The following is a 26,672-nucleotide window of genomic DNA, read 5'->3' on the forward strand; positions in this document are numbered from 1 at the left end:
AAATAAAAAAAGCTTTTCAAAAAGCAAATTTATACAAATAAATTTCCTGTCTCTTTACTAAATTAAAATTTTCTTTCCCAATTTTACTGGTAGCCAAAAATCTCCTGACGAATGTGTGAAAGATAACTGTACATCAAGTTAAAGGCATCTAGCTCAGCTTAAAGCATGAAAAAGTTCCATATGGAATAATTTTGTAGATACAAAACCAACATACAGGAAAGCCAGCATCAAACTTCTTATTCTAATGGCTCTGTTGTGTAGCTACATAAATCTATAGGTCAAAACTATTTTAAAGATTGCCTGAATATACTTACACATGCAAAGAGAGACAGAAGGATAGCTATTCTTTTGTTTCCAGAAAAAAAAGACAACCTAGAAGGATTGTATTTTTCCCTGCTCAATTCCTTGTTTTTAAGATCAAAAACATCTGTTAAAATCTATTTTTCTGATGCTTCTGTTGAAGAATATTGGTGTGAATTGACAGTAGCTGCTATCATTAGCTGAAACAAGAAGTCAAATCAAACAAAAAGGACTGATAATTTAGATGTTAACAAAGACACTGCCTAACCAAAGAGTAAACACTTCTCTGATCAATTAGTTATGTTGCAATTTAAACTTACTGCAGGGTCCAACATCGAAAGCAAAGCAAAGGAGGAGTGAAATGTCATTAATGGTTCAGACAATTTAGAACAAAAAAGACCATAAAGAGGACAACTTAATCCAAGTTTTTGCACATAATGGACTAATTACTTCTGGCACTGAAACACAGAAAAAGAGAGTAAGTAGCTCATGTTCTTCATGAAAATCAGACTTAAGCAGAAGATGTTTCTCAACATAAATCAATCTACTTCAAAGAATTAATATTTCATTATTGCTCAGCAATTACAGGGAAAAGTGAAATGTGAGTTCCATCACTTTCATGCAAAGTAACAGCCAATTCTTAAGACCAGATTCATGTATATAAAATGCTATTGGGAGACGCTTTGCAAGCACAAATCTCTGTTCAGTCGAAGTGCCCTTAGCAGCTCTGAAAATTACAGAAGTAGAGAATCATTTAGGTTGGAAAAGACCTTGAAGATCACCAAGTCCAACTATTAACCTAACACTGCCAGGTCCATCACTAAACCACATTCCTACGCACTGTCCAAGGATGCTAACTTGATCGCTTCCCTGAGCACCCTGTTCTAGTATTTGACAACTCTTCCCACGTATAAATTTTTACTGACACCCCATCTAAATCTCTTCCAGCACAACTTGAAGCCATTTCTTCTTCTCTATTACTTGTTACTTGGAAGATTAATCCCCACCTTGCTACAACCACTTTTGGGTAGCTGTAGAAACCCCGTGAGCCTTCTTCTCTTCAGGCTAAACAACTAACCAGTAGACATAGTGAAGCTCCTACCTGAAACCATCTGCCAGAGTGTCCCGTGTCCCTGTGGGTGGACATATACTAGTGTTTATTTCAAAAGTGATCTTCTGAGCCTAGCTTAAACTTCCTCAACTCCTTCACGGACTGTGGTCTTTCCCACTGCTATCAAAGTATCCCCAGGTGAGAACATGGATTTCTTTAGAAGGAAGCAAGCAAAAATTGAAGTTAAGGACCAGAACTAATCATTCCAACTACAAACAGGCATTTAGTCCCTAGGATCAGATTAGACCTGGCTAAAGTAAAAAAACCCAAACCCTTGGACACTGGGTTCTCCACACCTACTGTTTTACTGTTTTATCCTAGAGATCCACTCTCATTCACAGTATTTGCTAACTGAGGAACGGCCTTTCTCTGCACTCCCCCACCTATCACCATAGGGATAGTAACTATGAACCCTAAGGAGGTGACAGAGCAACTGATTAGCTAGTAGGTGGGCAATATTTTGAAAATCTGCAGTGCTATGTGGCTATTCCCTCTTATTACAAATACTCTTGTGCAGGTACCATCCAATAAGACAGTAGTGTATAAACAAGAAAACCCCTATCTGGAACACCCTTGGTTTCTCTCCAGCACAACTTTGATCCACTTGCTGAAGCCACTCTGGTGACAGCAGCTTTATTTCATGGAACTTAACAATGATATGATGTGCCCAGTCAAAGCACATGCACTGATTTTAGCTAGGATGCTGTTCAGTTCAGCAGAAATCTGTCCATATAATATAAGCTTTTCTGGATCTTAAAATGTTATTTATCAGTCAGGATCCAAAAACCCATGAACAATGAAATGACTCCTCAATAGTACTGCTATACACAACAGAAGCAACAAGTACCTACTGCTGTTCTCATGCATCTCCTGCTTATTTATTCTTGCCTAATAAAACCAAAGACAATATAAAGAATCTATTAATAAGTACTTTAAAGATTGCAATTTTGTTAATTACTATGTTTCATGTTTCATTTTGGCACTGTACTTATGTTTCCAGAGTTCCTTACCTCCTAGGTTTTGCAGTATGGCAACAGCCCCAGGGGGGCTCACCTGAGGAGTCCAGAGGAAGCCTCACATAGTGTGAGGACATTTTCTCTGCCTCAAAATACAGCTACAGGAGAAAACAACCCTTCCTACTTCAAGCAGCTTTCTGCTTAGCTCAGTCATAGACATACTAGAAGACTACACAGAAGAACTTTAATTACCTTCTCGTGTTTGGCAAAATCAGTTCAAACTCCCAGTTTTAACCTCTCAAGAAAGATAACCTGCTGTCCAACTACACTACCATGTATCACGCATCCATGTGTTGAAAAGCAGGATGTATTGTCAGATGAAGGAAGGAAAGTGATCTCACCCTTGATCAAAAGTTAGTCTCAGCTTCTGATCCTGCCAGTTCTAGCTAATTAGGCACATGCTTACTCATTCACCCAGTTCTCTCGGGGCTTCTAAATCAGGTCAAAGGATTGATAAGTACTTCAGTGCTTGCTAGCAGAGGTCACAGTTCTCTCCAGGAAACCTGCAATCCCTCTGCACAGATTCTTCACCTAGACAGTATGGCATGATGAAGATGAACATAAACCATCACGTGGTCCAAGCATTTCAAAAGTTGCAGTTTGAAAAACCAGTGACTAAAGAAGCTAGATGTACTGCAAATAAATTAATGAATTTCAATGCTCTTAAACAGATGTTTAGTAGAGTGACAGGATCTTTCATGTACACATTCAAAAATATTAGTCAAAATTACTTCCAATTACCAGTATGACTACATGGGTTAGACTAAATAAAAGAGAACATTAAAATACATTTTAGTGTAAGGTTTCTCAAAAAGTTAACTACTGGAGAAATCAAAAACATAAATACCTGATTGTACACGATAGAAAGAATGAAAAGGAACTTCTATAAATAGTCACTTTTTATGGAATTGTAACAAGATGTTCCCAAGATATTAAAATATGAAGTTTAGTTCAGACATTAAGGCAGTATCGGCTAAGACATGAAAAACTTACTACTCCTAGGCAAACGTTTCCAGTCCAATATGAACTAAAATCCACCTCTCTGGTACCTCAGTCTCTTTTCTATCTCAGAGTATAAACTGGGTGATATGCTAGAGGGGGAAGCAGTATCACCTATGAAAGTAACAGCTACTGCCTTTCTACTTTCCCTACTTTAAAATTTAGTTTCAGTATGACACTTTTCTAAAAAGAAAACCTATTGTGTGAAGGTAAGATAATGATCCACGAAGCCCTGAATTAAAGCTTTATCATTTAAGGAAGAATCATGCATTATGATCAAACTATAGTAACTAAGTGAATTGCAGAAAACCACCAAAATTGGCAACGTGCTGTCATTCCTAGGTAATTTACAGCATCAGAAGTATTACAAAGTAAACTAAAAGAAAAAAAGAAAAAACCTCAACCAAACCCAACCCTAGATCAGTCTGAATCATGATTTTGTTTGAGAAATGATGATACGGATGCATTAATTGATGCCGGAATAAAGCTTGGTGTCATTTCCAGTATAATTCTGAAATGTAATTCATAACACTATAATTACAAAGAGATTACTGGGCAGAACAAGCAGCTCAAAACACTCAATTACAGAGATACCATTAATTTAAGAAAAAGAAGAAATACTCGTAGGTGACTTTCATGTCACAACATAGAATCAGAAAAAACCTTGCTTGCTGAGGGACTAAAAAATAATCTACCTTTCTTGCTAAAGGACTGCCTGAAATTGAGAAATATATTACTGTGAAAGCAATAAACTTCACAATTTGCATTACAAGTTGTTCAGGAAGGTTTTCTGCCTCAAAAGAACTTCATCAGAAAATCATTTTTCCCTTCTCTGTGAAAGCAGATTTTTTAAAAAGGCAAGTCCAAAGGAAGAATGGCAGGAAGGCTTATGTTTTATTTACAATAAATTTACAATTGCAAAACTGTGAATTTCATTTACAACTGCAAACTTGATATATTTCAAGGTAGCTCCATAACACGGAAGAGGGCTGGTTTGTTTTGTTTTCTGGGATTTGTTTGTTTTTTCTAAGGATGTGGGGGGTTTTTTTTCTTATTTTTTGGTTTTGATTTTTTTTTTATTTTAAACATACCTTATTCTGAGGGCAAGTAGGTAAGACTAAAAGACAAATCTTTGTAGGAGGCAAAGGCTTTTGTACATTTAAAGCAGGCTGTTAAGGACAGGGGAAAAGATAATCCAGCATTCAAATGGCTTTTCCCTTCTTTCCATTTATTGGTTTTCACAAAGAGAAGAAAATAGTGTACTCCCAAACAGCTGACTCATTACTGGCATTACCTCAGGAGAGCCTGGAAAACAACTAGCCATCATTTGATTTTACAGATTAAGATGCAAAGAAACCCAACAGGTTGAGAGCTCCAAAAACAACCAAAATCCAACATCAAACAAACAAATTTCCAATACTACACAGTGTTATGACAAGAGGAAAATAAACCCAAGAGTTGAATTCCAAAAGGTAACATCAAAAGTAACATCCATAGAAAGTAACAGCAAAGATCCAAGCACAACTACATGCTCATTTGCTAAGGTCCAGCCCTCCTCACGAAAAACAGAGTTTTTACAGGACCACTGAGCACCAGTCTTTAAAACAGAGACCTACAGATGGGGCCAAGGTTCCAACTCCAGTGCAACCTGACAAATGTCTCACGTCCCCCTAATTGTACTGAATGAGATGTTTTACCATAACACCATGCCAATATCTCCATTCCTCCCTGCAGCACAGCCAAAGCAGACAGCTAAGGTGTGCTTCACAGCTTCCTCATGCTTCCCTGTCCCAGATATCACAGTCATCAGTGGACACCAAGACAGCAGATATGGAGAAGGGACACTGGAGATACGATGTACCACATCACTCAACTGTAGGGTACAGGCTCATCTTCAAACACTAGCTAGGAGGAGCATTCTTAAAGAAAGAAATAAGGACAGAGCAGGACTCACTTTGGAAGCAGGTGCCTCTCTGCTTAAAAGCCTCTATCCTGCCCCACCATTCCCAAAATTCCCCTATGGGAAGCCACCAGGCCCTCCAGCAGGCACACACATACTAAAGAGCAAAGTCCTGTTCGCTTAGACAGTAAAGCTCTGCCAAGAGCCAAGGCAGGTGCTGGTTGCTCTGCTATTCCAGTACCCAGCCTAAGCATGGCACGGCTATAGACTGGCAGTGCATGCACTTCTTCCTTACAATCTTGTCAACCTTGACTGAATAGGCTGATTATTTCAAAAAGTTATTTATATGTATTTTAGAATACACATATTTGGTGCACAGTACCTTTGTAGAGAATCACAAGTCTTATCCATTTCTTTCTCTCATGAATGTACACACCGAGAATTAACATTCACCTCTGCAAATAATCTTCTGACTTTGCAGCATACTACTACCAGTGGTAAGTATTTTGAGGGTAGGAGAAGAGACTATTTTTCTTTCTGCTACTTTATCCAGAAATAATTTTGTCTTCTACAAAAAGAATTTGCTGACAACAGACAGACCATCTTTTTGAGTATCACCAAAACAACAGTTTGTGATCACATCCATGTGCTGCTTACCAGGATGTGCTGGCACCGACTTGGGCTTACGTACACAGTGAGCATCATGCACCTAGTTTACAACATGGTCTCAGGATGTTGCCAAAGTGTGTTTTTACAACTTGGAGGGTTTCAATCCTGCTGTGTCTACTTAGTTTATAATAACATGTCAAACCCCTAAAACTATAACTACCCTATATAATGATGCATACTGATGTGACATTACCAGGAGCACTGAGACTGGATCAGGCCCAGAGGCTGCCCAGCCGACAATCAACAGCTTGAAGCTACAGCCTGTGTCAGTCCTGTAGCTATTCAGGGATCAGCTGAAAGACAGCCCTATATCAGCCCACAATTGAGGGTAATGAGCTATCTTGCTGTCTTCCCAGACTGACTTAAGCTGCACAGGTGGTTGTTCTGGGAAAAGCATGCTGGCATACTGCCACTGCCACTGCAAGAATTCTGATCCACAAAACTAGTGGTTCAGAATTTCACTGATTTCCCCTCAGGTAACTGGTCACAGTGGTCCAGGACTACTTACCAAATGATTCTTTGTACACTTACAAGCACTGATAAGTAAGTGTAGCATAATGAAATATAAGCCCCATTGTATGATTAAAGGTCAGGGTCCCCTGGTGACTCAGCTGATCCATTGCTGCAGCATAGTTACTGTATTTCACAGAAACACAAACTGGTTGAGGTCAGAAAGGATCTCAAGCAGGGTCACAACACGCTGCCCAGGACCATGTTTTTTTAATAGAAGGCATATGCTACAACCACCCTGGGCAACCGGTGACAACGCTCAGTCATCCTCACAGTGAAAAAGTATTTCCTGATGTTCAGAATCTCCTGTGTTTCAGCCTCTGTCCATTGCCTCCTGCCCTATCACTGGGCATCACTGAAAAGAGCCAGGCTCTGTCCTCTTTGCAAGTTCCCTTTGGGTACTTATATAAATTGGTAAGATCCCTCCCTGAGTCTTCTCCTCTCCTGGTGGCACAGTCCTAGCTCTGTCAGCATTTCCTTACAGTGGAGTATTCAAGTCTCTTCATTACCTTAGTCACTCCTTGCTTGGACCCCTCCAGAAGTTCCACACCTATCTCTCTTGTACTGGTGAGCTTAACCTCAGACTCATTGCTCTGTCAGCATTTCCTTACAGTGGAGTATTCAAGTCTCTTCATTACCTTAGTCACTCCTTGCTTGGACCCCTCCAGAAGTTCCACACCTATCTCTCTTGTACTGGTGAGCTTAACCTCAGACTCATTGCTCAACAAGCAAGAGGCAAAGAGGGCTAAGTGCTCTCTCTACTTGATAAGGAAATCTTTTCCCCAGAGTGTCTGGGCTGCATCTGCATCAGTACAGCGTCAAGGCCTGACCACGCTTCAGCTGTGTTAATGCACATCTGAAAATTATGTAAGACCTTTCAGAGCTCTACAGGTACACAAGAAAACAGTCCCACAGGTAAGCAGTGGTCCTATATCATAGAGGCCTCAAGTTTTCATTTTTATATTTATATTTTTATATTCTCAAAATCTCAAGATTAGATCTATTTATGAAAGTCTGCCAATCTAGATGAGGGTAAGTGGAGGAAAGTACCCACTAAGTACCCCAGACTATTCCAACCACGGTTGAGTCCTGGAACACCCAGTTCTTTCTTGATATCAAGAAGTACTCACTTTCCCAGGATAAATCTGTTTCCTCTGCACTTCTTACAGCAGGCCTCTAAAGCCAGCATTCCTAAAGGTACAACATAAAGCTGTTTTCGTATTTCACACAAGAGCTAAGCAGCTGCTACCAGCATTCACCAAGCATTGACCCTTACACAAAAGCACTGGTGTGCAGTCTGTACAGTCAGACAGTGCTCCCAAGATGGATGAGCCATGACCACTGTGCATGCAGTACACAGGAGAAGCCAGCAGGCACTGAGATGTAGGCACAGACCACTGGGATTCCTACGTCATCACGCTCTATTTGGATGCAAGCAAGACCCTGCAAATAGCTCAAAGGGATTGTTGAACATTACTTAATAGATGTAATGACAGCAATATGGAAGTATGCTGAAGTACGCTCCAGCCAAGTAATTACTCTGAATCTTGTAAATTATAAATACCTTAACACCTAACATTTGCCATCCTGACACCTAACAAGTTTAAACATTACTGTGCTATACTAGAATGAAACAGAAAAACCTGGAGGTAAACTACTGGATGGGAAAAGAATACACGACAGACTTATGGGCAGGAGACTAGTCCCTGGATTTCTGTGGAAGACGGAAGTTGCAGAATGTGGGCAGTTTCCATTGTAAGAAGAAAAGCATTCTGAAAGGCAGGTTGGCCAGAGAGGTAAGAGTATCCTTGCACTGCTGAAAGTGAAGGGAAGGATGGGGAGCAGAGTGCAATTACTTAGCAGAAAAATCGAAGAAGGATTATAATTAAATGAATAATCAAACAAAATTGAGAGGCTGAACCGTTTGTTCAAAAGGCAAAATATTCTAGATAGGCAACAAACCCACAGAATTGCTGATATATATGTTGATTTGAAGAAGGAGGTATAACTGAAGAAAGAATTTACCAAGTTGAAGTTTACAGTGGCTGGCTTTATTTTACACTTCAGAATTGTCTGGCAGCTAGAGATCTTCAAATTTTTGCTTTAAATTCTAATAGAGAAAAATTGAAACAAAAGCTGATAGCATAGCAGACAACAGTCTCAGGTAAAGGCAAGCAAGTGGAGTTCCTCCAGTGATTTCATGAAGATGGAAAAGTATAACCTTCTAAGGCCATGTAGCTGACACTAAAGGTCTCAAGCAAATTACCTTGGTATTTCTGCAAGTTTAAAAATTGTGATTCCTAAACCAGAAAAGCACCATACAGAAATACCTCTTAAGAAAAGGGGCATGTGTCAGAACCACAGTCAAAAGCAACTGCAGGAGCATATGATTATGACTGTACACCATCTGCTATGTGTAAATGAACAAATTTCAAAACCAGTAGTAAAGGCACATTATAAGCACATTGTGTTCATGAGAGCTACTTTAGCAAAACCTGACAGAATTGCAAGTGTAAGTTACTGGATTTAGATTTAAAACAGGAACAACTGGGAGTCATTTCAGAACATTTCATGAAGTAGCCTAGACAATTATACACAGAAAAAAAGAAAAACAATAAAACTAGCCGGGATAAGAGAGGAAGTAAAAGAAGAAAATTGAAATAGGTAAGCCAAAAACATGGGAAATCCCAACCCTTTTTAAGAGAAAAAGTTAAATTATGGCCTCTGGGGCTCCACATAAAACCCCACTTTTTCTTAATGACAAGCCACACTGGTTCCTTATGAAACTGCTGCTGTAAAATACTTAATATTTATTAACACAGAAAAACACTTATGTAATTTTCTTTTTTTTTTCTTTTAGGGAAGCACAGACCACATTTGCAATAATGAAAGAGTGCCCACTGAAGATGAACAACACAGAGGATTTATTCAAGTCAGAATGGCAGTCAGACAGTCCAAAGGTTTTAGAAGGACTAGCTAGGAAGGCATATTGACTTGAAACTCTTGAATTATCACCCAAAAAAGCCCAAAGGGTGAAAAACAGGTGGAAAGAGGAGAGATTGCATACCAAGACTGATGGAGTTACAGTATTTGGATGGTTTGCTGTCAAAGTCAGTGCTTTTGAAGAACTAAGCATCTGCTAAGTAATTGATCATACAATAAGCCAACACTGCCGTGCATTCAGTAACAGTTGCTTAAACAGTTAAGTAGTAAACCACACAGGCAAAAGTCCTCAGCAGACAGCCATCTTCCAAACAGGATCCCAACAATATTAAAACTTAAAAAACCCTTAAAAATCTTCACCCATGAGATAAAATAAAAACATAGAATCATTACTGCCAGTACTTGTAGGTGATGCAAAAGCTGTGAACTGGTAAACAATGATGATGACATGATGCTGAAAACTGTATCAGAATAATCTGTAAAACAGAAAGAGGCAAATACTGTGTATCCAAATACTGTTAAATATAAACTTGTTAAACAATTACTAAACCCACCCTAAAAAGCAATTATTTAGAAAAGCATTTAAATTACAGGAGTCATCTAAACATGAATAGTTTAATGTCATGGCTCAGTAGGCGGTTACACTCCTTGAACACACCTCAACAATGGTACTCCACCTAGCAGTACTCATATACTTGTAATATAAAGTATATATATGTGGCCATTGAATCTTAGCATGTATTGTATAGGTGGCCTTTGAGCCATAGTGAAATCTATGTATTGTATAAGTGACTTTGCCCCGATCCTAGTTGTTCTAAATGGGCTGCAGCTGTGATGTCCTTAATTGGGCAGCAGCTGTGGCTAATGAGGATAACTGGAATAAAAGGGGGTGGCTTGGCTGGTCAGGGAGAGTCTTGGAGGAGCTCTGATGGAGAAGCAGGAACAACACTGCTGTGAAGAGCTGCTTGTAAGAAAACCACCCAGAACATATGGGACTCTAGAAAGTCCCATACAAATATGATGATAACAACAAGTATATACATATCACAGTACAATTCTCATGATCTCTACTTTAGTACTGACCTTGAATTGGGAAGAACTCAAAAACCAGCTACAAAAACAGTTACGGGATGATAAAATCCACTCTACATTTACAAAGTTAGAACTGAACTATGGAACCATCCAGACTGAACCCCAAGATACTGGAGTATTTTCTTTCTGTCGATAAAGTGGATAATAAATGAAATGTTCATGGTTATGATGAACTTAAAAAAATGAGTAGTCCAGTTATTTTACTTCTTATGCTTTATCTAATGTCAGAAAATAAAATCCACAATATATTAAGAAAGAGATTATCAGACAGGCTGCTGGTGTTTTATGCAACCATGCATTTTGGTTCAAAAAAACATGTATCACCTTAAAGACACCCACACTCAAAAAAGAAAACCTCATCATGTATACCCACAAAAATAAACCTTTCTAAACCCACAAAAAAGCCAGAGTTATTGAGTACAGTGATATATACAATTAATGTCACTATACCCAAACAACAGTCTAGATTTGTAGGTTGAAATACTGTTTTAAATAAGACTGAACTCAGTTAACAAATAAACATTTCTCTGTCTTATAGCTCTGTTTTGACTACTTCTGCAGAGTTTTGATCCTCTGTACACCTAAAAAAAAACTGCAAAGAAATGGCAAGGTGAAAGAAAATTCCATGTCACTAAGCAGAAGTAGCTTGGTATCATGTAAACAAGACAAAACAAACAGGTAAGAAGGTGATCACATGTTTCTGCAGCTACAGATTATTCCAGTAAATAGTGTCACAACTTGAAAATAACTAAAATCTAAAGCAAAAGCATTACTTTGTAATTTCATGACAGTTTCCCCCCTTTTAAGATATTCTAACAAAAGACTATGTCCTAGCAGCCTGACAGATCATAGTCATATATAGTAATTTTGCATAATTACCAGTTAAAGAAATCCCACCATATTTTGTCATTTTAAACAACAAAAAGACAATCTCCTCCTGCTTTACTGCTTTTATATTATTTAATGAGAAAATTCCATAGATGAAAAATGCAATGTAAGTATTTAAATCTATCCTTCTCACTTCACTACATGAAACTGTAGACCAAAAAAGTCCATAAATCAAAACATTCAGACAAGGTATTTTCTGAGAACAACCAAATAAAAAACGCACTAATAAAACTAATGTGATTGTTAGCTTACAAAACAAAACAAATTAAAAAAAAGCAAAACAATGTGATTACCCAGAGAATGTGTCATAAATTTCTCTGAGAAAACAATTTAAAGGCATACATACTATCGTCACTGTTCAGCATCGGGGGTTTGCATTTGGTGTAGGAAATAGAGCCACAATTAAGCTATTAGCAAATTCTGCTCATGTTGTTTCTGTAGTTTTGGTTCAAAGGCCAAAACCTTCAGAGATTACCATGAGTCTAGTTCTTAACCCTAATTAAGCCTAATAATTAATAGGAGTGTATAATTATGTTGTGGAGCCAAACACAGAACAAAATCAAAGCAAATCTGAATTCACTACTATCTTGCCTTGCAGGTAACAAAAGAGGATGAATGCAATTAAGTAAATAAACCCCAAGAGAACAAAAACTGTTCTGGGCAGAGAATGTTTCTGGATTTCTATGAACACCAAAGGCATTAAAATCCAAGTTAAGGATTGTAAACAAGCCATTTTACTAATGCTGACTGTGGGGGCAGTGGGGCACTGACACAGGGTGCCCAGAGAAGCTGCGAATGCTCCAACCCTGGCAGTGTTCAAGGCCAGGCTGTATGGGGCACTGAGAAACCTAGTCTAGTGCACAGTCCCAGCCGATGGCAGGGGGCTGGAACTTTAAGATCCTTCCCACTCAAACTGTTCTGTGATTCTATGAAACATGCTGTTAGGCAATTTAATGAAATAAATACAGTAATTCCAGTGAATCTTTGTTCCATTTCCAGTCTTACATTTAGATGAAAGCAAATTTACTCCTAAATTGTCTGTTCTGCTTTTCTATGAAATAAGCTGCTAAAACAGGAGAGAGAGTCACCTAAATGAAACCCATCTTTGCATCACTTAGAGTAAATGTTTATTATCCCCTTTAATTTATTTACCAATTCAATGCTGAGATAAACAAAGACCAAGAGGATACTGAACGCAGTACGAAAAAAAAAAACCCTCATGTTATTTTCTCTCCATATTCTCTTCTACCAAGAAAAACAAGAGTATATTTAGGTGCATTTTGTGTTTTCAGAGAGGGAAAAATACATGTATAAAACATTATTTCTTACAGCTATCAATTAGGAAGATGTACAACAGCTTTAACTTCAGGAAATCATTTATTACCACAGCAGTCCGATCATAGCATCGCAGAGCAGTTAGGGTTGGAAGGTACCTTCAAAAATCATCTATGCCATCCACCACACCAGGTTGCTCAAAGACCCCTCCAGCATGGCCTTGTACACTTCCAAGGATAGTGCATCCACAGCTTCTCTGAGCAGCCTGTTCCAGCGTCTCACCTGCCTCCCCGTAAAGATTTCTTCCGTGAGTCCAATCTCAATCTACTCACTTTCAGCTCAAACCCATTTCTCCTTGTCCTCTTACTGATAGACCCATGTAAAAAGTCTTTCTACAGCTTTCTTATATACACACTCCTGGTATACTGAAAAGCTGCTCATCATGGTCTCTCTGGCATCTTCTTTTCTCCTGGCTGAAAAACCCACACCATCTCAGACTCTCTTCACAGGAGAGGTGCATCATCCTTCTGATCATTTTTGTGGCTCTTTTCTGAGCTCTTTTTACTCTAAAAGGTCCCTGTCCTTCTTGTGCTGAGGAGGACAGAGATTAATGGATTCCAGGTCCCAGCAGACAAGAATCACCTCCCTTAACCACCAGGGAGACTGGCTTTCCAGGTTCCAAGTGCAAGTTTTCATTCACCAGTACCCAAGTCTTCCTGCAGAGGGCTACTCTCAATCCATTCATCTCCCACGCTCTACTGACATCAAGGGTTGTCCCAAACCATGGACAATGCACCCAGGACCTTGGACTTGCCCCTGCTGAACCTTGTTGAGGTTCCAATGGGCCCACTCACCTCCTGTATCAACTGCACCTCTCAGACTGGTGCCACCTGGAAATCTGCTGAGGGTGCAACTTCCCACTGCTTATGTCATATGAAGGTACTAAACAGTATGATTCCTTGAGGGACACCACTCATTACTGCTTCCACTTGGATATTAAATCCTTGACCATACTTCTTGAATGCAGCCATAATGTAAATTCTTTATTCATCAAAGAGTCTATCCATCCGATTTCCCTCACTTCAATTTAACAGTAAAAATGTTGATAACTTTGATAACTGTATCAAAGGCCTTACAGAAGGCTAGACAGATGACATCTCTAACTCTTCCTTTGTCCACTGACGCAGTTGCTCCATCATAGAAGGCCAAAATATTAGTCAGGCAGTTAGTCCTTTGCACATCTTGTTGGCTGACTCTATAATGAACACCTCCACATCACCTTTACGTTTCAATAAATGTTTAAAGACTACCTGTTCCATGATCTAAAGCCTAAATTATACCCTGAGTTTTGCCTTGAGTTTTAATGTTGCCAGAGATGTTTTCCCTACTTGGTGGGACCAAAAAAAGTTTCTCAAATGTTTGTCATGGGGTTTTGTACAAAATCCTTTTTCGATGGCATGCAACATCTGTAACTTCCCAGATCAAACCTCCATAAAAAAATCTCTTAAAGGACTTAATGGATTGGAGGAATAGTAATGAGATAAACAGATTTTGATCTCTAAATCTCTCTTTTAATAATGGGCTAAGTCAGTCAGAAAGCTGCTTGGTGGCCTGCACTCTGGGATTAACTACTAATCCCACCACTGTTGAAGATGACCAGGTGCATACAATAAAACCACCCTCAAGAAAACAGGGAATCACAGGACAGAAGAGATTCGAGTAGCATGAAGATTGTTGCTATGTATGAAAGCACTTCTAAGCATCAGGTTCCACTAACACACAAACAAGAAATTAAAAGAAGGAGAACAGAATTTACCAGAAATTTTACAAAGGAGTAGTTTGGGTTTGTTTTTCATTTGTTTTTATTTCTCCTTTTTGCAAACTACCTTTGAAAGGTTTCAACCATCAACATAAATATTTCACTTAAACACCATCTAGATAGCACACTCCAAAAACACAAGCATCAAATCCTCCAAGTATCTGAACAGCTGTGTAAGATTCTATTCAAGATACGTGGATGATGCCTTTATTTTTCAGCACATTTAATTTCAATTGCTTTTGCTGCTCTGGTCTGTGAGACTAAGAGGCACTCACAGTGCTTTGCAAATGCATTATCAGAGCAAAACGAAAGTTCCATACTTGATCACCAATTTCCCAAGCCTGACCAGCTCCCAAAAACATAAAGAATGATGGCATCTTTTCCAACCTCTATGTCTTTTGCATTTTTCTGGTGTTCTGAGTTACCAGCTGCTTCAGAAACCTTCAGTTTGACTTTCTGGATGATGAATTGTGGGCTGGAATACCTTTCAGGATTCTTTTTCAACATTCTCTAATTTAAGCAAGATAACGAACATTAACACTGAAGACTTGGAGTTAAAAACTCTCCTGTGATCAGTTCACAGAACAAGGAAATCAAAGAAATTTTCCTTAATTCACAGAAATATTCTCATTCAGTATAAGGATTCTTGACAAAGATTATCATTAGAGCAATGAATTAGCCAAGGACCAAGAAGTTTATGCAAGTGTCTAGTGAGCATATAGCTCAGGGACAGTGACAGACACACTGACAAAACTAGATAGCAATGTATATTCTGTGCCATAAGAATAAGTACTATTACAATTAAAATATTTTTTCCTACCGTATAATTTCAAAGTGCACCTAAAACACATTTACTACATTATACCTTAGTTTATAAAAGTATGATCAAGAAGAGGATCCCTTTGGTTGATTTCATGGCTATATTGTAACTAAATGAGTAATTTCTATCTTGATTCTGGTATACTCAAAGAATCTCTAACAGGTTGTCTTTCTTTCACATCCAGATACACTAAGTTCCTACAGAACGGAAATCTGTGCTCTTACCTTGAATTAACTTAAAGGCAGCTAACATTATCTGGGCAAACACTATTCGGATCCACATTTGGTGATACTTAAGATCTGAGCTGTATCTTTCGGTTAACTTCAGAAGACTTAAGGGTCTAACTGCACTCAGCTCTTTAGAGAAGACAAAATTGGGGGTAGAAGGGAGAAATTTATAACATATATCAAATTTTAACTGCCCTTTCCACAATTTCCTTTGGGAAAAACAAATCCTCCTTCAACAGACCTTTGACAGCTGGGACAGAGTACCAAAGTACTTCAATAAGGACCACTATGGCATTCTCCTAGATACAAAACAAAAGACACAGATATCAGTGGGAACAGGACCTATGGTAGAAATCTCATCCATGTGCTCTAAGGCAAACAGACTCAGACTCTGACACTAGTCAAAACTAGCTAGTCTCATTCACTCCTATCAGATGCTTCTTCCACACACAGATCAATCTAAATTACAAATAGCAAAGCTCCCAGATGAAGCTGTCAATACACAGCTCAGCTGTGCTGAGGCAATAGTGATATAGCCTTTATCTTTTCAATTTACTGAATCACTAGTTGCTTCCACTTCCATCAACTTGCGAATGTTCTCTTGCCTATTCAAGCAACACACGTATTGCACATCACCTGCTTTCCACAGAAAGATGAGCTGAATCAATACGGTGGGGCACATGTAAATCATGCAGTTCATTACAGTAGTCTGTCAGATTATTCTGCCTTAACGTATTGACAAAGGAGGAGTCTTGCTGGTTAGGGTCTATTTTTGTTCCTGGAACAGCCACACTGCCTTCTCAAGCGCAGAATGAAATGGACAACAGTACTTTTCTGTTGGCAATTGCATCTCTATCAGGGTTCTGGGATAAAACTCTGTGCTACTGATAAACAGTAAGTAGAGTGTACAAATTAGGCAGTTTAATTATTCCCTGCCATTCGTCCTTAGAAAACTTACAAAGGACAAAAATCTGTAGAAAATCACATTTCAGTTTAGCCTCAGTACCAGCACTACTTATTGAGGGAACAATGTGCTTACAGAAGACTTCAGATTTAAACTTCAGTTTAGCCTGAAAAAACATTTGTGCTGTTCCTGGAACTCTCCAGGAACAGGAGACTTTCAAAACTTTTAAATTCTAAAACATTGGTATCTCTTGGACTTCTCTTACCCATTTTTAACACATCTAATTTCTTGGCACAGAGTTGTTAATATTTAAACCTGTAGCATGCTTCCTACTTTTTGGCCAACACCAAGTGTATGGCTCCCTAGTGTTTCCTATGTGCTAATTCTTCCTTTGTTTTCTCCTGCTTTCCTGCTCTTTGTTCTTGTCAGGTGTGATAATTACAGTAAATAAAAGATGAATATTGAAAAACTTCCATAATTTCATCAGTAACAGCTGTTCATACACAGCATTTGTGTACAAGAACGTATTTTCTTCAGTCTTCTACCATTCAGCTTAAGGAAGTTCATAGAAAAAGATATTGTGCTGACGGCATTCTATTCCTGCAACAAAGCTAATCACCAATAATCAGACATCTATCTTACTTTATTTCACATCTCTCTGTGATTCGTTTTTCAGAGATTGCAAGGTAGTGCTTTCTTCTATGAAATTGCTGTTACCGTACAACAACAAAATTAATCTGAAGCAACTAAATGAGGAGAATTATAATTTCTTCATTTTGCAGCACACACTCAAATGCCCATTCTCCAATGATTTCTCTGCTCAGCATGTATTTTTTCATCCTACATTTATTCAACATTGTTTGCCAGTGTAACATACTAATTAGGGGCCACTTGGCTCTATAAATAAATATTAATATAAATAAATTAGTCTAAATTCTTTAATTAGTCTTAATTCTCTAAATTAGTCTAAATTCTTTAACTCTTCAGACCCTCCACTAGTTCCTATTAACTTTGGTGGGTGTAGATCACTTATTGAGTAGTAAAAACAAAAGAGCAACAAACCCTCTTTAATGGCTGCACACAAGGTATCCTTTTGTGGCACACCAAAAATAAATGTTCTAAAATATTTTCTAAAATATTTTCTAAAATATTTTCTAAAATATTTTCTAAAATATTTTCTAAAATATTTTCTAAAATACATGTTCTTCACATTATCCCACTGATATCCAAATGGTGATTTCTGTTTTCCTACCCCACAAAAAAATGTTCTTATATATGGACATGTGTGTGTATATGAGAATACATCAAGGTGTTAAACATCTAGAATGAAATTGTATTTCCTTTGAAAAAGCTTCTGCTAAACAAGAGATATTTACCTATCTAGTTACAATATGTATGAAGAGGTAAGTTAATTATTTGTACATTTTTCAGTAGTAAATATGTACTGTGTCAATGATCTAAAATTATTTGAAAGAGTTCAGTGTGAGCAGGGCAGACTGATAAAAATACAAGTTACAAGAAAAATAAGGAAGCTTGTTTCTCCAGCTGAAGAAGTTATAGGAACCCGAGTGTGCCATTGTTGGATTAACGATCCATTTCCTCTGAAACGTATCTACACAAAGTCTGCCTCTATGAGCAGGCCACGTTCTGCGTGTTCAGCATCTAATTCGGCTGACACAGGTTTAAGAAATAATACATATAGTCACCTTATGTTCAAAAGCATCTTTAAGCATAGGATTGACTGCTGTTGATGCCAATTTAAATGGCTTATCGTCCATCTAGTTTCCGTGCTACATCACAGAGAATAGAAGGACACTTGCAACAAGGCAAGTTTCTTAACTGACACATTTGCCATCTTCAATATAAGAAGTACCTAACTCTTATAAAAACATGCTTTGCACATGACACTACACCAACCAATATGCTGCAAAAAACTGTCCAACACATCTCCAGTAGCTTATCTGGACAGGGTTTACAGACACACAGGCACAGCTAGCACAACACCTACATTATTTTCTTAGATACTCAAGGCATTTCTCAGTGAGAAAATAGAGTACAATATTAATGTATACAGTCTACAGGCAGACTACATCTAGGACTGATGGTTTATGGCTACAACCTGTCATGTAGGCTCAAATGCTGCTTTCTGAGTCCCATTTACATGGATGGCAGGAAAAAATTACATACAGAAGTATGACCAAAAAATATATCCATAAGTATATGGCTCTTACTACTTTAATATAAATACATACATAAATGCTTAAAATAAAAGCATGCAGAACACATTGGCACAGGCAAATATAAAACATTAGAACACCTCTTCATTTTCTCCCCTAATTATAAAAACAATGTGTTTTTTACAGATAACAGCAAACAACAGATGGATATTCACAACTGTAAGCTCTGGAGAACAATCACAGCATTTTACAAAGTGTTCATCAATAATGACATCCAGAAGAGTTAAAATACAGATTAAAACCAAATTCAGTGGAAGACTGAATTTGTTCCAAAGTGTCTCAAAAAACTACAGGCAAGTTGTGCTAGCTGAAACTACTATGTAACATGCTTCAGTGCATATTTACGGATTCTGGCTTTCCACAATTACAATTGTAAAAAATACTTTGTCCTATTCTATTACACTAAAAAAAAAATCAAATGATGTACAAAAAAGGTATGTAAAATTGGTATTTTAATGTTTAATCAAAGAGTGTTTCTTTTTAAACTAAAACCTAAAATTAATCTTAGCACACAGTGAGTTTTACACAAATTACTTCCGACTTTGAGCTCTTTCATTTCATGAAAAGTAAAAAGATGCCATGAGCACATTAAGCAGTGTGTGTGTGCCCGTGTGCGTGACACAGTAACAATTTGGAGAAACTAAGAAGGCAAGAAGGAGAAAACCAAGAATGCACTGTGTCTTTCACAAGTTAAGGAGGGAAAAAAATCCTTTTCCTCTGAAGCAAAAAGATTAATTTTTTCTTTGTTTGCTACCTATGTGCATTTTTATGTGTGTACATCTAATTTTAAAGCAAGGGTAATAATAAAACAACCTAGCACAGACACACTTGTTTGCGCCTTTAGAGGTTGATAATACCTCTTTCACTTTGCACTTGCAACTAGTCTGAAGAACACGCATAGCCACTTAACAAGGTTCAGCTTAAACTGCACTAATATTCTCTTCAAAAGCCAAAGGTTATTCCTTATCCCGTATTTAAAAACCTTAACACACTTATTTTTCAGACCCGTTGAGAGAGTGGGACTGAGAAATTGGCACTTCCAGGAAAAAAAAAAAAAAAAAAAAAAAAGGAAGAAAATTTTATGTAAGCATAAGTGAACATGTTTGAGTTAAGCTGTACTAGTGATTTTCTTGCTAATAATGAGGGAGAAAGAGATGAAATGGGACAGTAAACATCTATTCAGTATTTAAAAAATCAGATAACTTTAAACATGTTCAGATGGTTTTCCTGCTACCGGCCTCACCATTTTTAATGAATATATTTTCATTTGAAAACTGTTTTATCTGTCTCATAACCAAGTGAATGACCTAAACAAACAACAAACTTAGTAACTGAGCATTTGCTTATGCCAAGAAGCAATGAAAGTGACTAAAAAAAAACTGCTCTAAGGTACTTAAGACAAACCTACTAATGAAAGAAGTTTCCCTAAATTTCTTTCAGAAATTGAAACTGGAGTCTACAAAATACCAAGACACCAAGAGTCCTTCACTACACACAGCATTTCACAAGACAAGATCATTAAGTGTTGATCCAAATGCACACATACTCCTTTCAGTCAAACATATGAGAGAGGCTGACAAAACAAAAGACAAAAAATGCGTGCACAGTAACAATTTCTGTACTAGTTTTATTACCCAGGTATATGGATGTGCTGTTAAGTACATGCACCCAGAAGTTCATCCCTCCAGATCTCTCTATATCATGCCTCTACTTTCACAAGCCTGCTGGAACTGTTAGCAGGCACGGATGATGAATGCAGACGTCTTTTATACAGGAACTCCACAGAGTTTTCCCCAGTTCCTTCTATGGGGTGGCTTCTCCCCCATTCTTCTGCAAGTCACCACACATCACCTGGTCCAAAGTGATGCCGTAACTGGACTCCAGTCTACCACCAACTACACCAATACTTCATGTTAGTGGTGGGAAGACCTTGCAAAGCAGCTCAAGTTCTGCGTTCCTAACTGCAGAAGTGAATCTCTGCATTTCTTCTCTAGGTAATATATTCAGTGGAATATATTCTAGGTAGTACATTTAGTCTCATTCAATTGATTTCATACATTTCTCAAAATTTGGGAGAAGCCTCTAGCACTACCATAAGAGAAATCAAGAACATACAGAAAAAATCTGGACCTGAGTAATAGGTGAAATGCATAAACTGCCTATCCTGAAGCAAGTGTCTATCATTAATCATACTTAGACATCCATAATATTAAGCAAGGGCAACCTATTTAATCTTCTTTGTGAGTCTTGGAAATCACACCATGTGCTGCCATAAACCAAAATCAGGCCAAAATCCAACAGAACCTTATTACTGTGAGTGCTGCATCCATGTCCACTACTTCTCTTCCAGGTCAGTTAGAAATCCCAACCTTCTCTACATCCAGAAGATAACCTTCAGGAAACAGCATATTCCATATGGAAGCACTAAAACGTATCAAAACTTTTCCTTCCATCTTGCCTTACCTCACTGAATAGGCAGTTTACTTCCCCAGTATCAACCACTACTTCCATATACGCAGCCCAAGAAAAACATCTTCCCCGTAAATATCCCACATCCATTTGGAACACACTCATCCACACACCTGACAGTAGTGCTAGAACACATAAAGGCCTACGAGTCCAGGCAGGAACTATTACCAGAGAGCTACACGACACAGTGCATCACACTGGACACAGGCAGGCATATTTTAATTCAAAAGCCTTATTTTAAGATAAGCAAAATTTCTATTAGATAAATGCCACCTCCACACACTTGCAGGTCTAAAATAGCAACCTGTTTTAATTAAGGAGAAAAGATGCAGCTGATTTTATTTCCACCATCCAGTGGGTGGAAGCCAACGGTACTAAAGAACCTGTAATCATTCAGCACACTTCAGAGGTTACCCCTCAGCTTGCCATGTGCATCTGGGCCTTTGCGGCTCCCTTTTCTTTATAGAAACCGGTATGCAAGCTGAGCACAAGCCCCTTATCCAACTTTACCTCAAGAAATAAAAATCACAATAAAAAATTCAACCAGTAAGCTAACAACCTTCCCGAAGCCCATGGAACAATGCAGATATCACACCCGCCACCATCGACCTGCACAGCGGCTCCCCTTGTGAATCCCTTCCTTAATCCGCTTCGCTACCATCGCTCTCCCACACACATCAACATTTGCCCCTCGTCCCGCAGCCCCCTCTCTCACCCGCCATCCGTTCCCTCTCCATTTTGGAAGGCCTCTTCCCGTTCCACACCGAACCCACCCGCCGACGATGCCCGCGGGCGGGCACACACGCCCCATTCCCCGCGGCGGGGGCTCGGCCTGCGGCTCCCCGCGGCGGGGGCGACGAGCGCCCAGAGGCACCGCAGGCATTGCTGCTGCCGCCCCGTCCCCGCCGCCGGGTACCTGCGCCCGGCACGGACCGCGCCGGCGGCGATGCCCGGGCTGGAGCCCGGCGGTACCGGGGGTGTGCGCGCCGGCGGCGGGCCGAGGCGAGCGGCCCGAAGCGAGCGGGCCGAGGCGGGAGGAGGAAGCCCCGCACTCACCCAGCAGCAGCAGCTTCAGCTCGCGGCGGGCGTCCCGCTTGTCCCGACGCAGCTGCCGCTCGATCTCGTCGTTGATCCGCCGGGCTTCCTTGGCTTCCTCGCTCAGGCAGCACGCCATGATGGACTCCAGAGTCATTCTTCCTAACTGGTTCAGACACAGCCCCCACCCCCCCTAAACCCGCACGCACACACGCACCCCGCCGCCGCTCCGGCCCCGGGGGGCACAGGCGCTCTCCGAGGGCCCGGGGGCCGCCGCAGGGCAAGCACGCAGGCAGAGCAGCCTCGATATGACAGAGGGGCAAGAAGAAAGGCAGGGCCGCTGGCGGCGCGGATCCCCGCTCCCTGCCGCTGACACCCGCCGCTGCCAACTCCTCCTCTCCTCTAAATCATGCACCGAACAACATGGAAACATCCACCGCGGCAGCAGCAGCAGCGCTACCCAGCCGAGCCGCCCCTCGTCCCGCTGCTTCCCTTCCCCCGCCGCCGCCCGCAGCCTACGCGGTCCCAGAGTGTCCCTGGCGGCCGCCGACACCCCCGACGCGACCACCCCACCCCCGTGGAAGCGCTAATGCCCACTAATCCCTCCCCCGCCCCGCACACGCACACATCTCCCCGCCGCTCTCCGCCCCCAGAGCGGGAGCCCAGCTCCTGCGGGGTGGGCGAGACCGCCGCTGCCCGGCAGGAAGAGCTTCCCCGCGGCCGCTCCTCCTTCCCGCCGCCTCGGCCGCTCGCCCTTCCAGGAAGGAGGCGGGGGTGGTGGTGAGGGAAAGCGGAGCTCGCTATCAGAGAGCTGCGGTGTTCGGCTCCGTTCGGTTCGACCCTGCCCGCGCTGCCGACGGAGCTGCGAAAAGGGAAACGAGTGCACTAGCCGGGGTCGAGCTCGACCGGCTTTTAAATGGTTGGGCGCCGCGGGCGTGGTGCGGCAGGAATATGGCGGCCCGTCTCCCGCCGCCGCTCCCGCTCTCTCTCCGCCCCGCTGCGCGGTGGGGGCGAGCGGCCGGGGCAGCCGAGCCCCCGCCCGTGCTGTGCCGCCCCCCAGGGCCGCGCCGCCCGCCCTGCGGCGGCCGAGGAGGAGGGCAGGAGGTGCGGGAAGAGACTGAACGGATTCTCACTCCAAATGGCTGCGAGGAGCTGTGCCTGCACCGGTTTGTTTTGCCGGGCAGCGCCTTCCCTAACGCCTTGTTTGCTTTCGCTTCCTTTGTTTTTAGTTGTGGGCACACATTTTTATTCGGTTCCCATCCTAGGACAGATGAGTTAGGTTGGCAGGGACGGGCGGAAAATGTGGCCGGCTGAAAGGAAGGAAGAAGTAAGGAGCCGAAAATTCCTTTTCCACCTTTGGCCGGAATGGGAAAGCAGAGCGGGATAGACGCACACCGTCAGGCACCCGGAAGGTTTAGCCCTGACTCCTTGCTGGGAAAGCAAAGCCTGGGACACCCCACGGAACGCCACCAGTGTGGCCGATACTCGGCTGCGGTGAGTTCTATCCGCCCCACGCCCCAGCCCCTGCCGCAGGCCCAGTCCCTGGAAAGCTGTCCCCATGTAGCTTTCAGTAGCCCTCAGGGTGATCGCATACAATCCAGCAGAACGCACTGCTGCACCTTCTAGTTTTTGTGAATTCATAAACGCCTCACGGAATTCCCACACCTGCACTTCCTTTGGCCACCTCCATTTTAAGCTACTGTATCTAGGAATGCTGCCAAATCGGCTGTAAATCTGGTACTAGCCTAGGTAGTGGGTAGAAAGGCACATCATTCTCTATCTTCTAGTTCCATGTCTGATACCTCACCAGCACCTGCTGACATCTGTTTTGGAAAGCATATGCTCTTTCCCAAAAGCTTCCATATGTACCGACAAAATTATTTAAGTGAGGTCTGCTATAAAGAGTAAGACGATGATGGAATTAAAAATAAAGATAATAAACCAATCATGAAAATAACACATTCAATCAATTTTTAGAGCATGAAAAAAAAATTGCATATTTTAAAAATGCATCATTTTCATGTAGATATATACTGTACTGGTATATATAGTGTATAAAATGTTTGATACAACTTGGAATCTTTATTTTTTAATTACAGTCAATGACTTTAAGTAAAAATTGGGTAGTTTCAGCTACTAAGAATAGATTAGATTTCACTCAAAGAATATTCTCTCTTTTAAAACCTGTATGTATAGAATTGTATCTATGTATTCACCTGTATTGTGTACTGGTCCCAGATGTATTAATATTACATGAAATTAAGATTTCTAAAGTGCCAACACTGAATTACAGAGACAACAAGTAACAATAAAGAGGGGGAGATTGCTTCAAGAAAATAATTGTTAGAGTTTTTGAGATAAATACTAGGGTTTTCTTAGAAATGCCAGAGTCCAAAAGAGTGACAGTGAGTGTGGTAAAGCTCACAAGAAATACCTGCTGGATGTTTTGTACATTGTGCCCAAATCCACAGCAATCATCTCCAGGAATCACATCTTGAATAAAGGTTAGGAACAGGTCAATGAGTTTCCAACCTTTAGGTAAACTGAATCAGTATCCTCTCCAAAACTGAGGGCACACTGTTCTAATAAAAACTGTAATAGTCTGCAGTAGAAGAAGCTGGACTAAACTTTCTTAACTGTTTTAGCTGGACTAAACTTTTTTAACTATACTTTTATATGCTCAGTATAAAAGGCATGAACACAGTGTATACCTCAAATGCAGAACTGTAATTTAATTTTGCATTTTTAATGAGACAAGACACCCTACAAACCAAAACTATAATCTGCATGTACCACTTCTATTGGCATAACTGAATTTCAAATATTTACAGAATAAATAACTTCAGATTTTTAATGGATGAGCCATCTAGTCCTGAGTATGGCATCAGCAGATAGCCATTATACACTGTTTTACTCATTTGCTTCATGACTTAGTGGAAGTCAGAAGAATCCCATTATGGATAATTACATGATAATAAAACCTATGAGGAAATTTCTTTCCAGACCTCAATTCCATAATGGTTGGCTTTTGTTTTGAAATGTGAAACATCCTTTATAAATATTTTATCCTAATAACAACTATCAGTAAATGACAGAAATCTTTATTGCCTATGCACATAATTATTATCCATAGATACCATAGATATCCATACTGTTCCCTAATCCTAGACAGATTCTTCCTGATAAGCCTCCCTATAGCACTAATCTCATATTCCTCTATCCAACTAGTCTCCAGTGCATGTCATAGCAACCCATTGCCTGTGAGACATTTTGATGTTGCTTACTGCCACAGGAAATGAAAAGTGAGACTGACAGAGGGAGAAAACATGGTATAAAACACCTTGTGTCTTAGGTATTCTTACTCATAAGACAGTAAAGATTTGGAAACTATCACTATGTTTAACCATGTCCATCACATTCTTTGCACTAATCTATCCCAGTTTTCAATTTCTTCGTTCCATATGCCTAAAGATATTTATTGTCACTTTCCTCTGTCTTTTCTGCCTAAGAAAGGTTTTCTGTGATGTTTTGACAGGTTCCAAATGGTATCTGAACTTGGTACTCACATGACAGTAAAACAGAAGATTGTGAATAGAAACATCATAGGATTTTCATAATGAGTAAGCCTCCCATCTTAACCAATGGGATATCTTGTGAGTGCTTTTTGGTTGCCAATGTGCATTAAGAAGACATTTGTACAGTGCTATGCAGAATTACATCCCAGTCTTGTTTGTGAATGTTTCCAGTAAATTTAGAGGCTGTCAGTATGTCTAAGTTGAGCAAATTATCCTTCCAGTATGCCTTCCTAATCAGCTTTTTGTTTGCTGCTTTTGTTTGGGTTGGGGCTCTCCTTTTGTTGGTGGTTTTTTTTTTCCTCTGTTTGGTTGGGTTTCTGGGGGGGGGTTGAGTTGGTTTTTTTGGCTTTTGTTTTGGTTGGTTGGTTGGTTTCTGGTTGGTTGTTTTTATAAAGGGGGGAAAAAACCCCAAAAAATTATCAGCTGTTCTCTGCTGTTTAATGAATAACATCCAGGTTTTGCAATTTCCTTCAACAGATATCCATTTGTTCCAGTGTGTGCAGTTTTGACAAATTATCTTCTGAATGTTTCTCAATGTTACTTATTTCAAAGCAAAAGGTGCCCACCAAGGTGCTAAGGTATAGACTAAGGACTAGGGAAGAGTTAACCCCCTGTTTTTTCACCTGATTTATGTGGAATTTTAGAAACTTCCTTCCTTCTACCTGTTTGTATGTCAAGGTTCTTATGGATGACCTGTCTGAAAAAGCTCAAGTGTTTTTCGAAATACGTTTTTTCTTCAGACTCATCTCTTAATATTATTTTGCCCCGGCAGGCAGCAGAAGAGGGGTGTTGTGCAGAGCAGCGACCCGCAGGCACCTGCACCAGGAGCCAGCATCCTGTCTGCAGCGCTCCTTGCCCGCTCCAGCAGGACAGGCTGCCAGCC

At 40.3% G+C, this 26,672-nt stretch overlaps 1 protein-coding gene across 1 annotated transcript in view; it reads right to left on the reverse strand.

Annotated features, from left to right (window-relative positions):
* LOC102071789 (guanine nucleotide-binding protein G(q) subunit alpha) overlaps window positions 1-22,791 on the reverse strand; it is a 115,833-nt gene extending 93,042 nt beyond the window's left edge. The window contains exon 1 of the mRNA XM_005492403.4: window positions 22,236-22,791. Within this exon, the coding sequence (XP_005492460.1) occupies window positions 22,236-22,371 (136 nt within the window). The 5' untranslated portion in view covers window positions 22,372-22,791. The remainder of the gene's footprint in view (window positions 1-22,235) is intronic.
* Window positions 22,792-26,672: the final 3,881 nt, after the last annotated feature.

This window comes from Zonotrichia albicollis, chromosome Z (genome assembly GCF_047830755.1).
Source record: "Zonotrichia albicollis isolate bZonAlb1 chromosome Z, bZonAlb1.hap1, whole genome shotgun sequence".
NCBI lineage: Eukaryota > Metazoa > Chordata > Aves > Passeriformes > Passerellidae > Zonotrichia > Zonotrichia albicollis.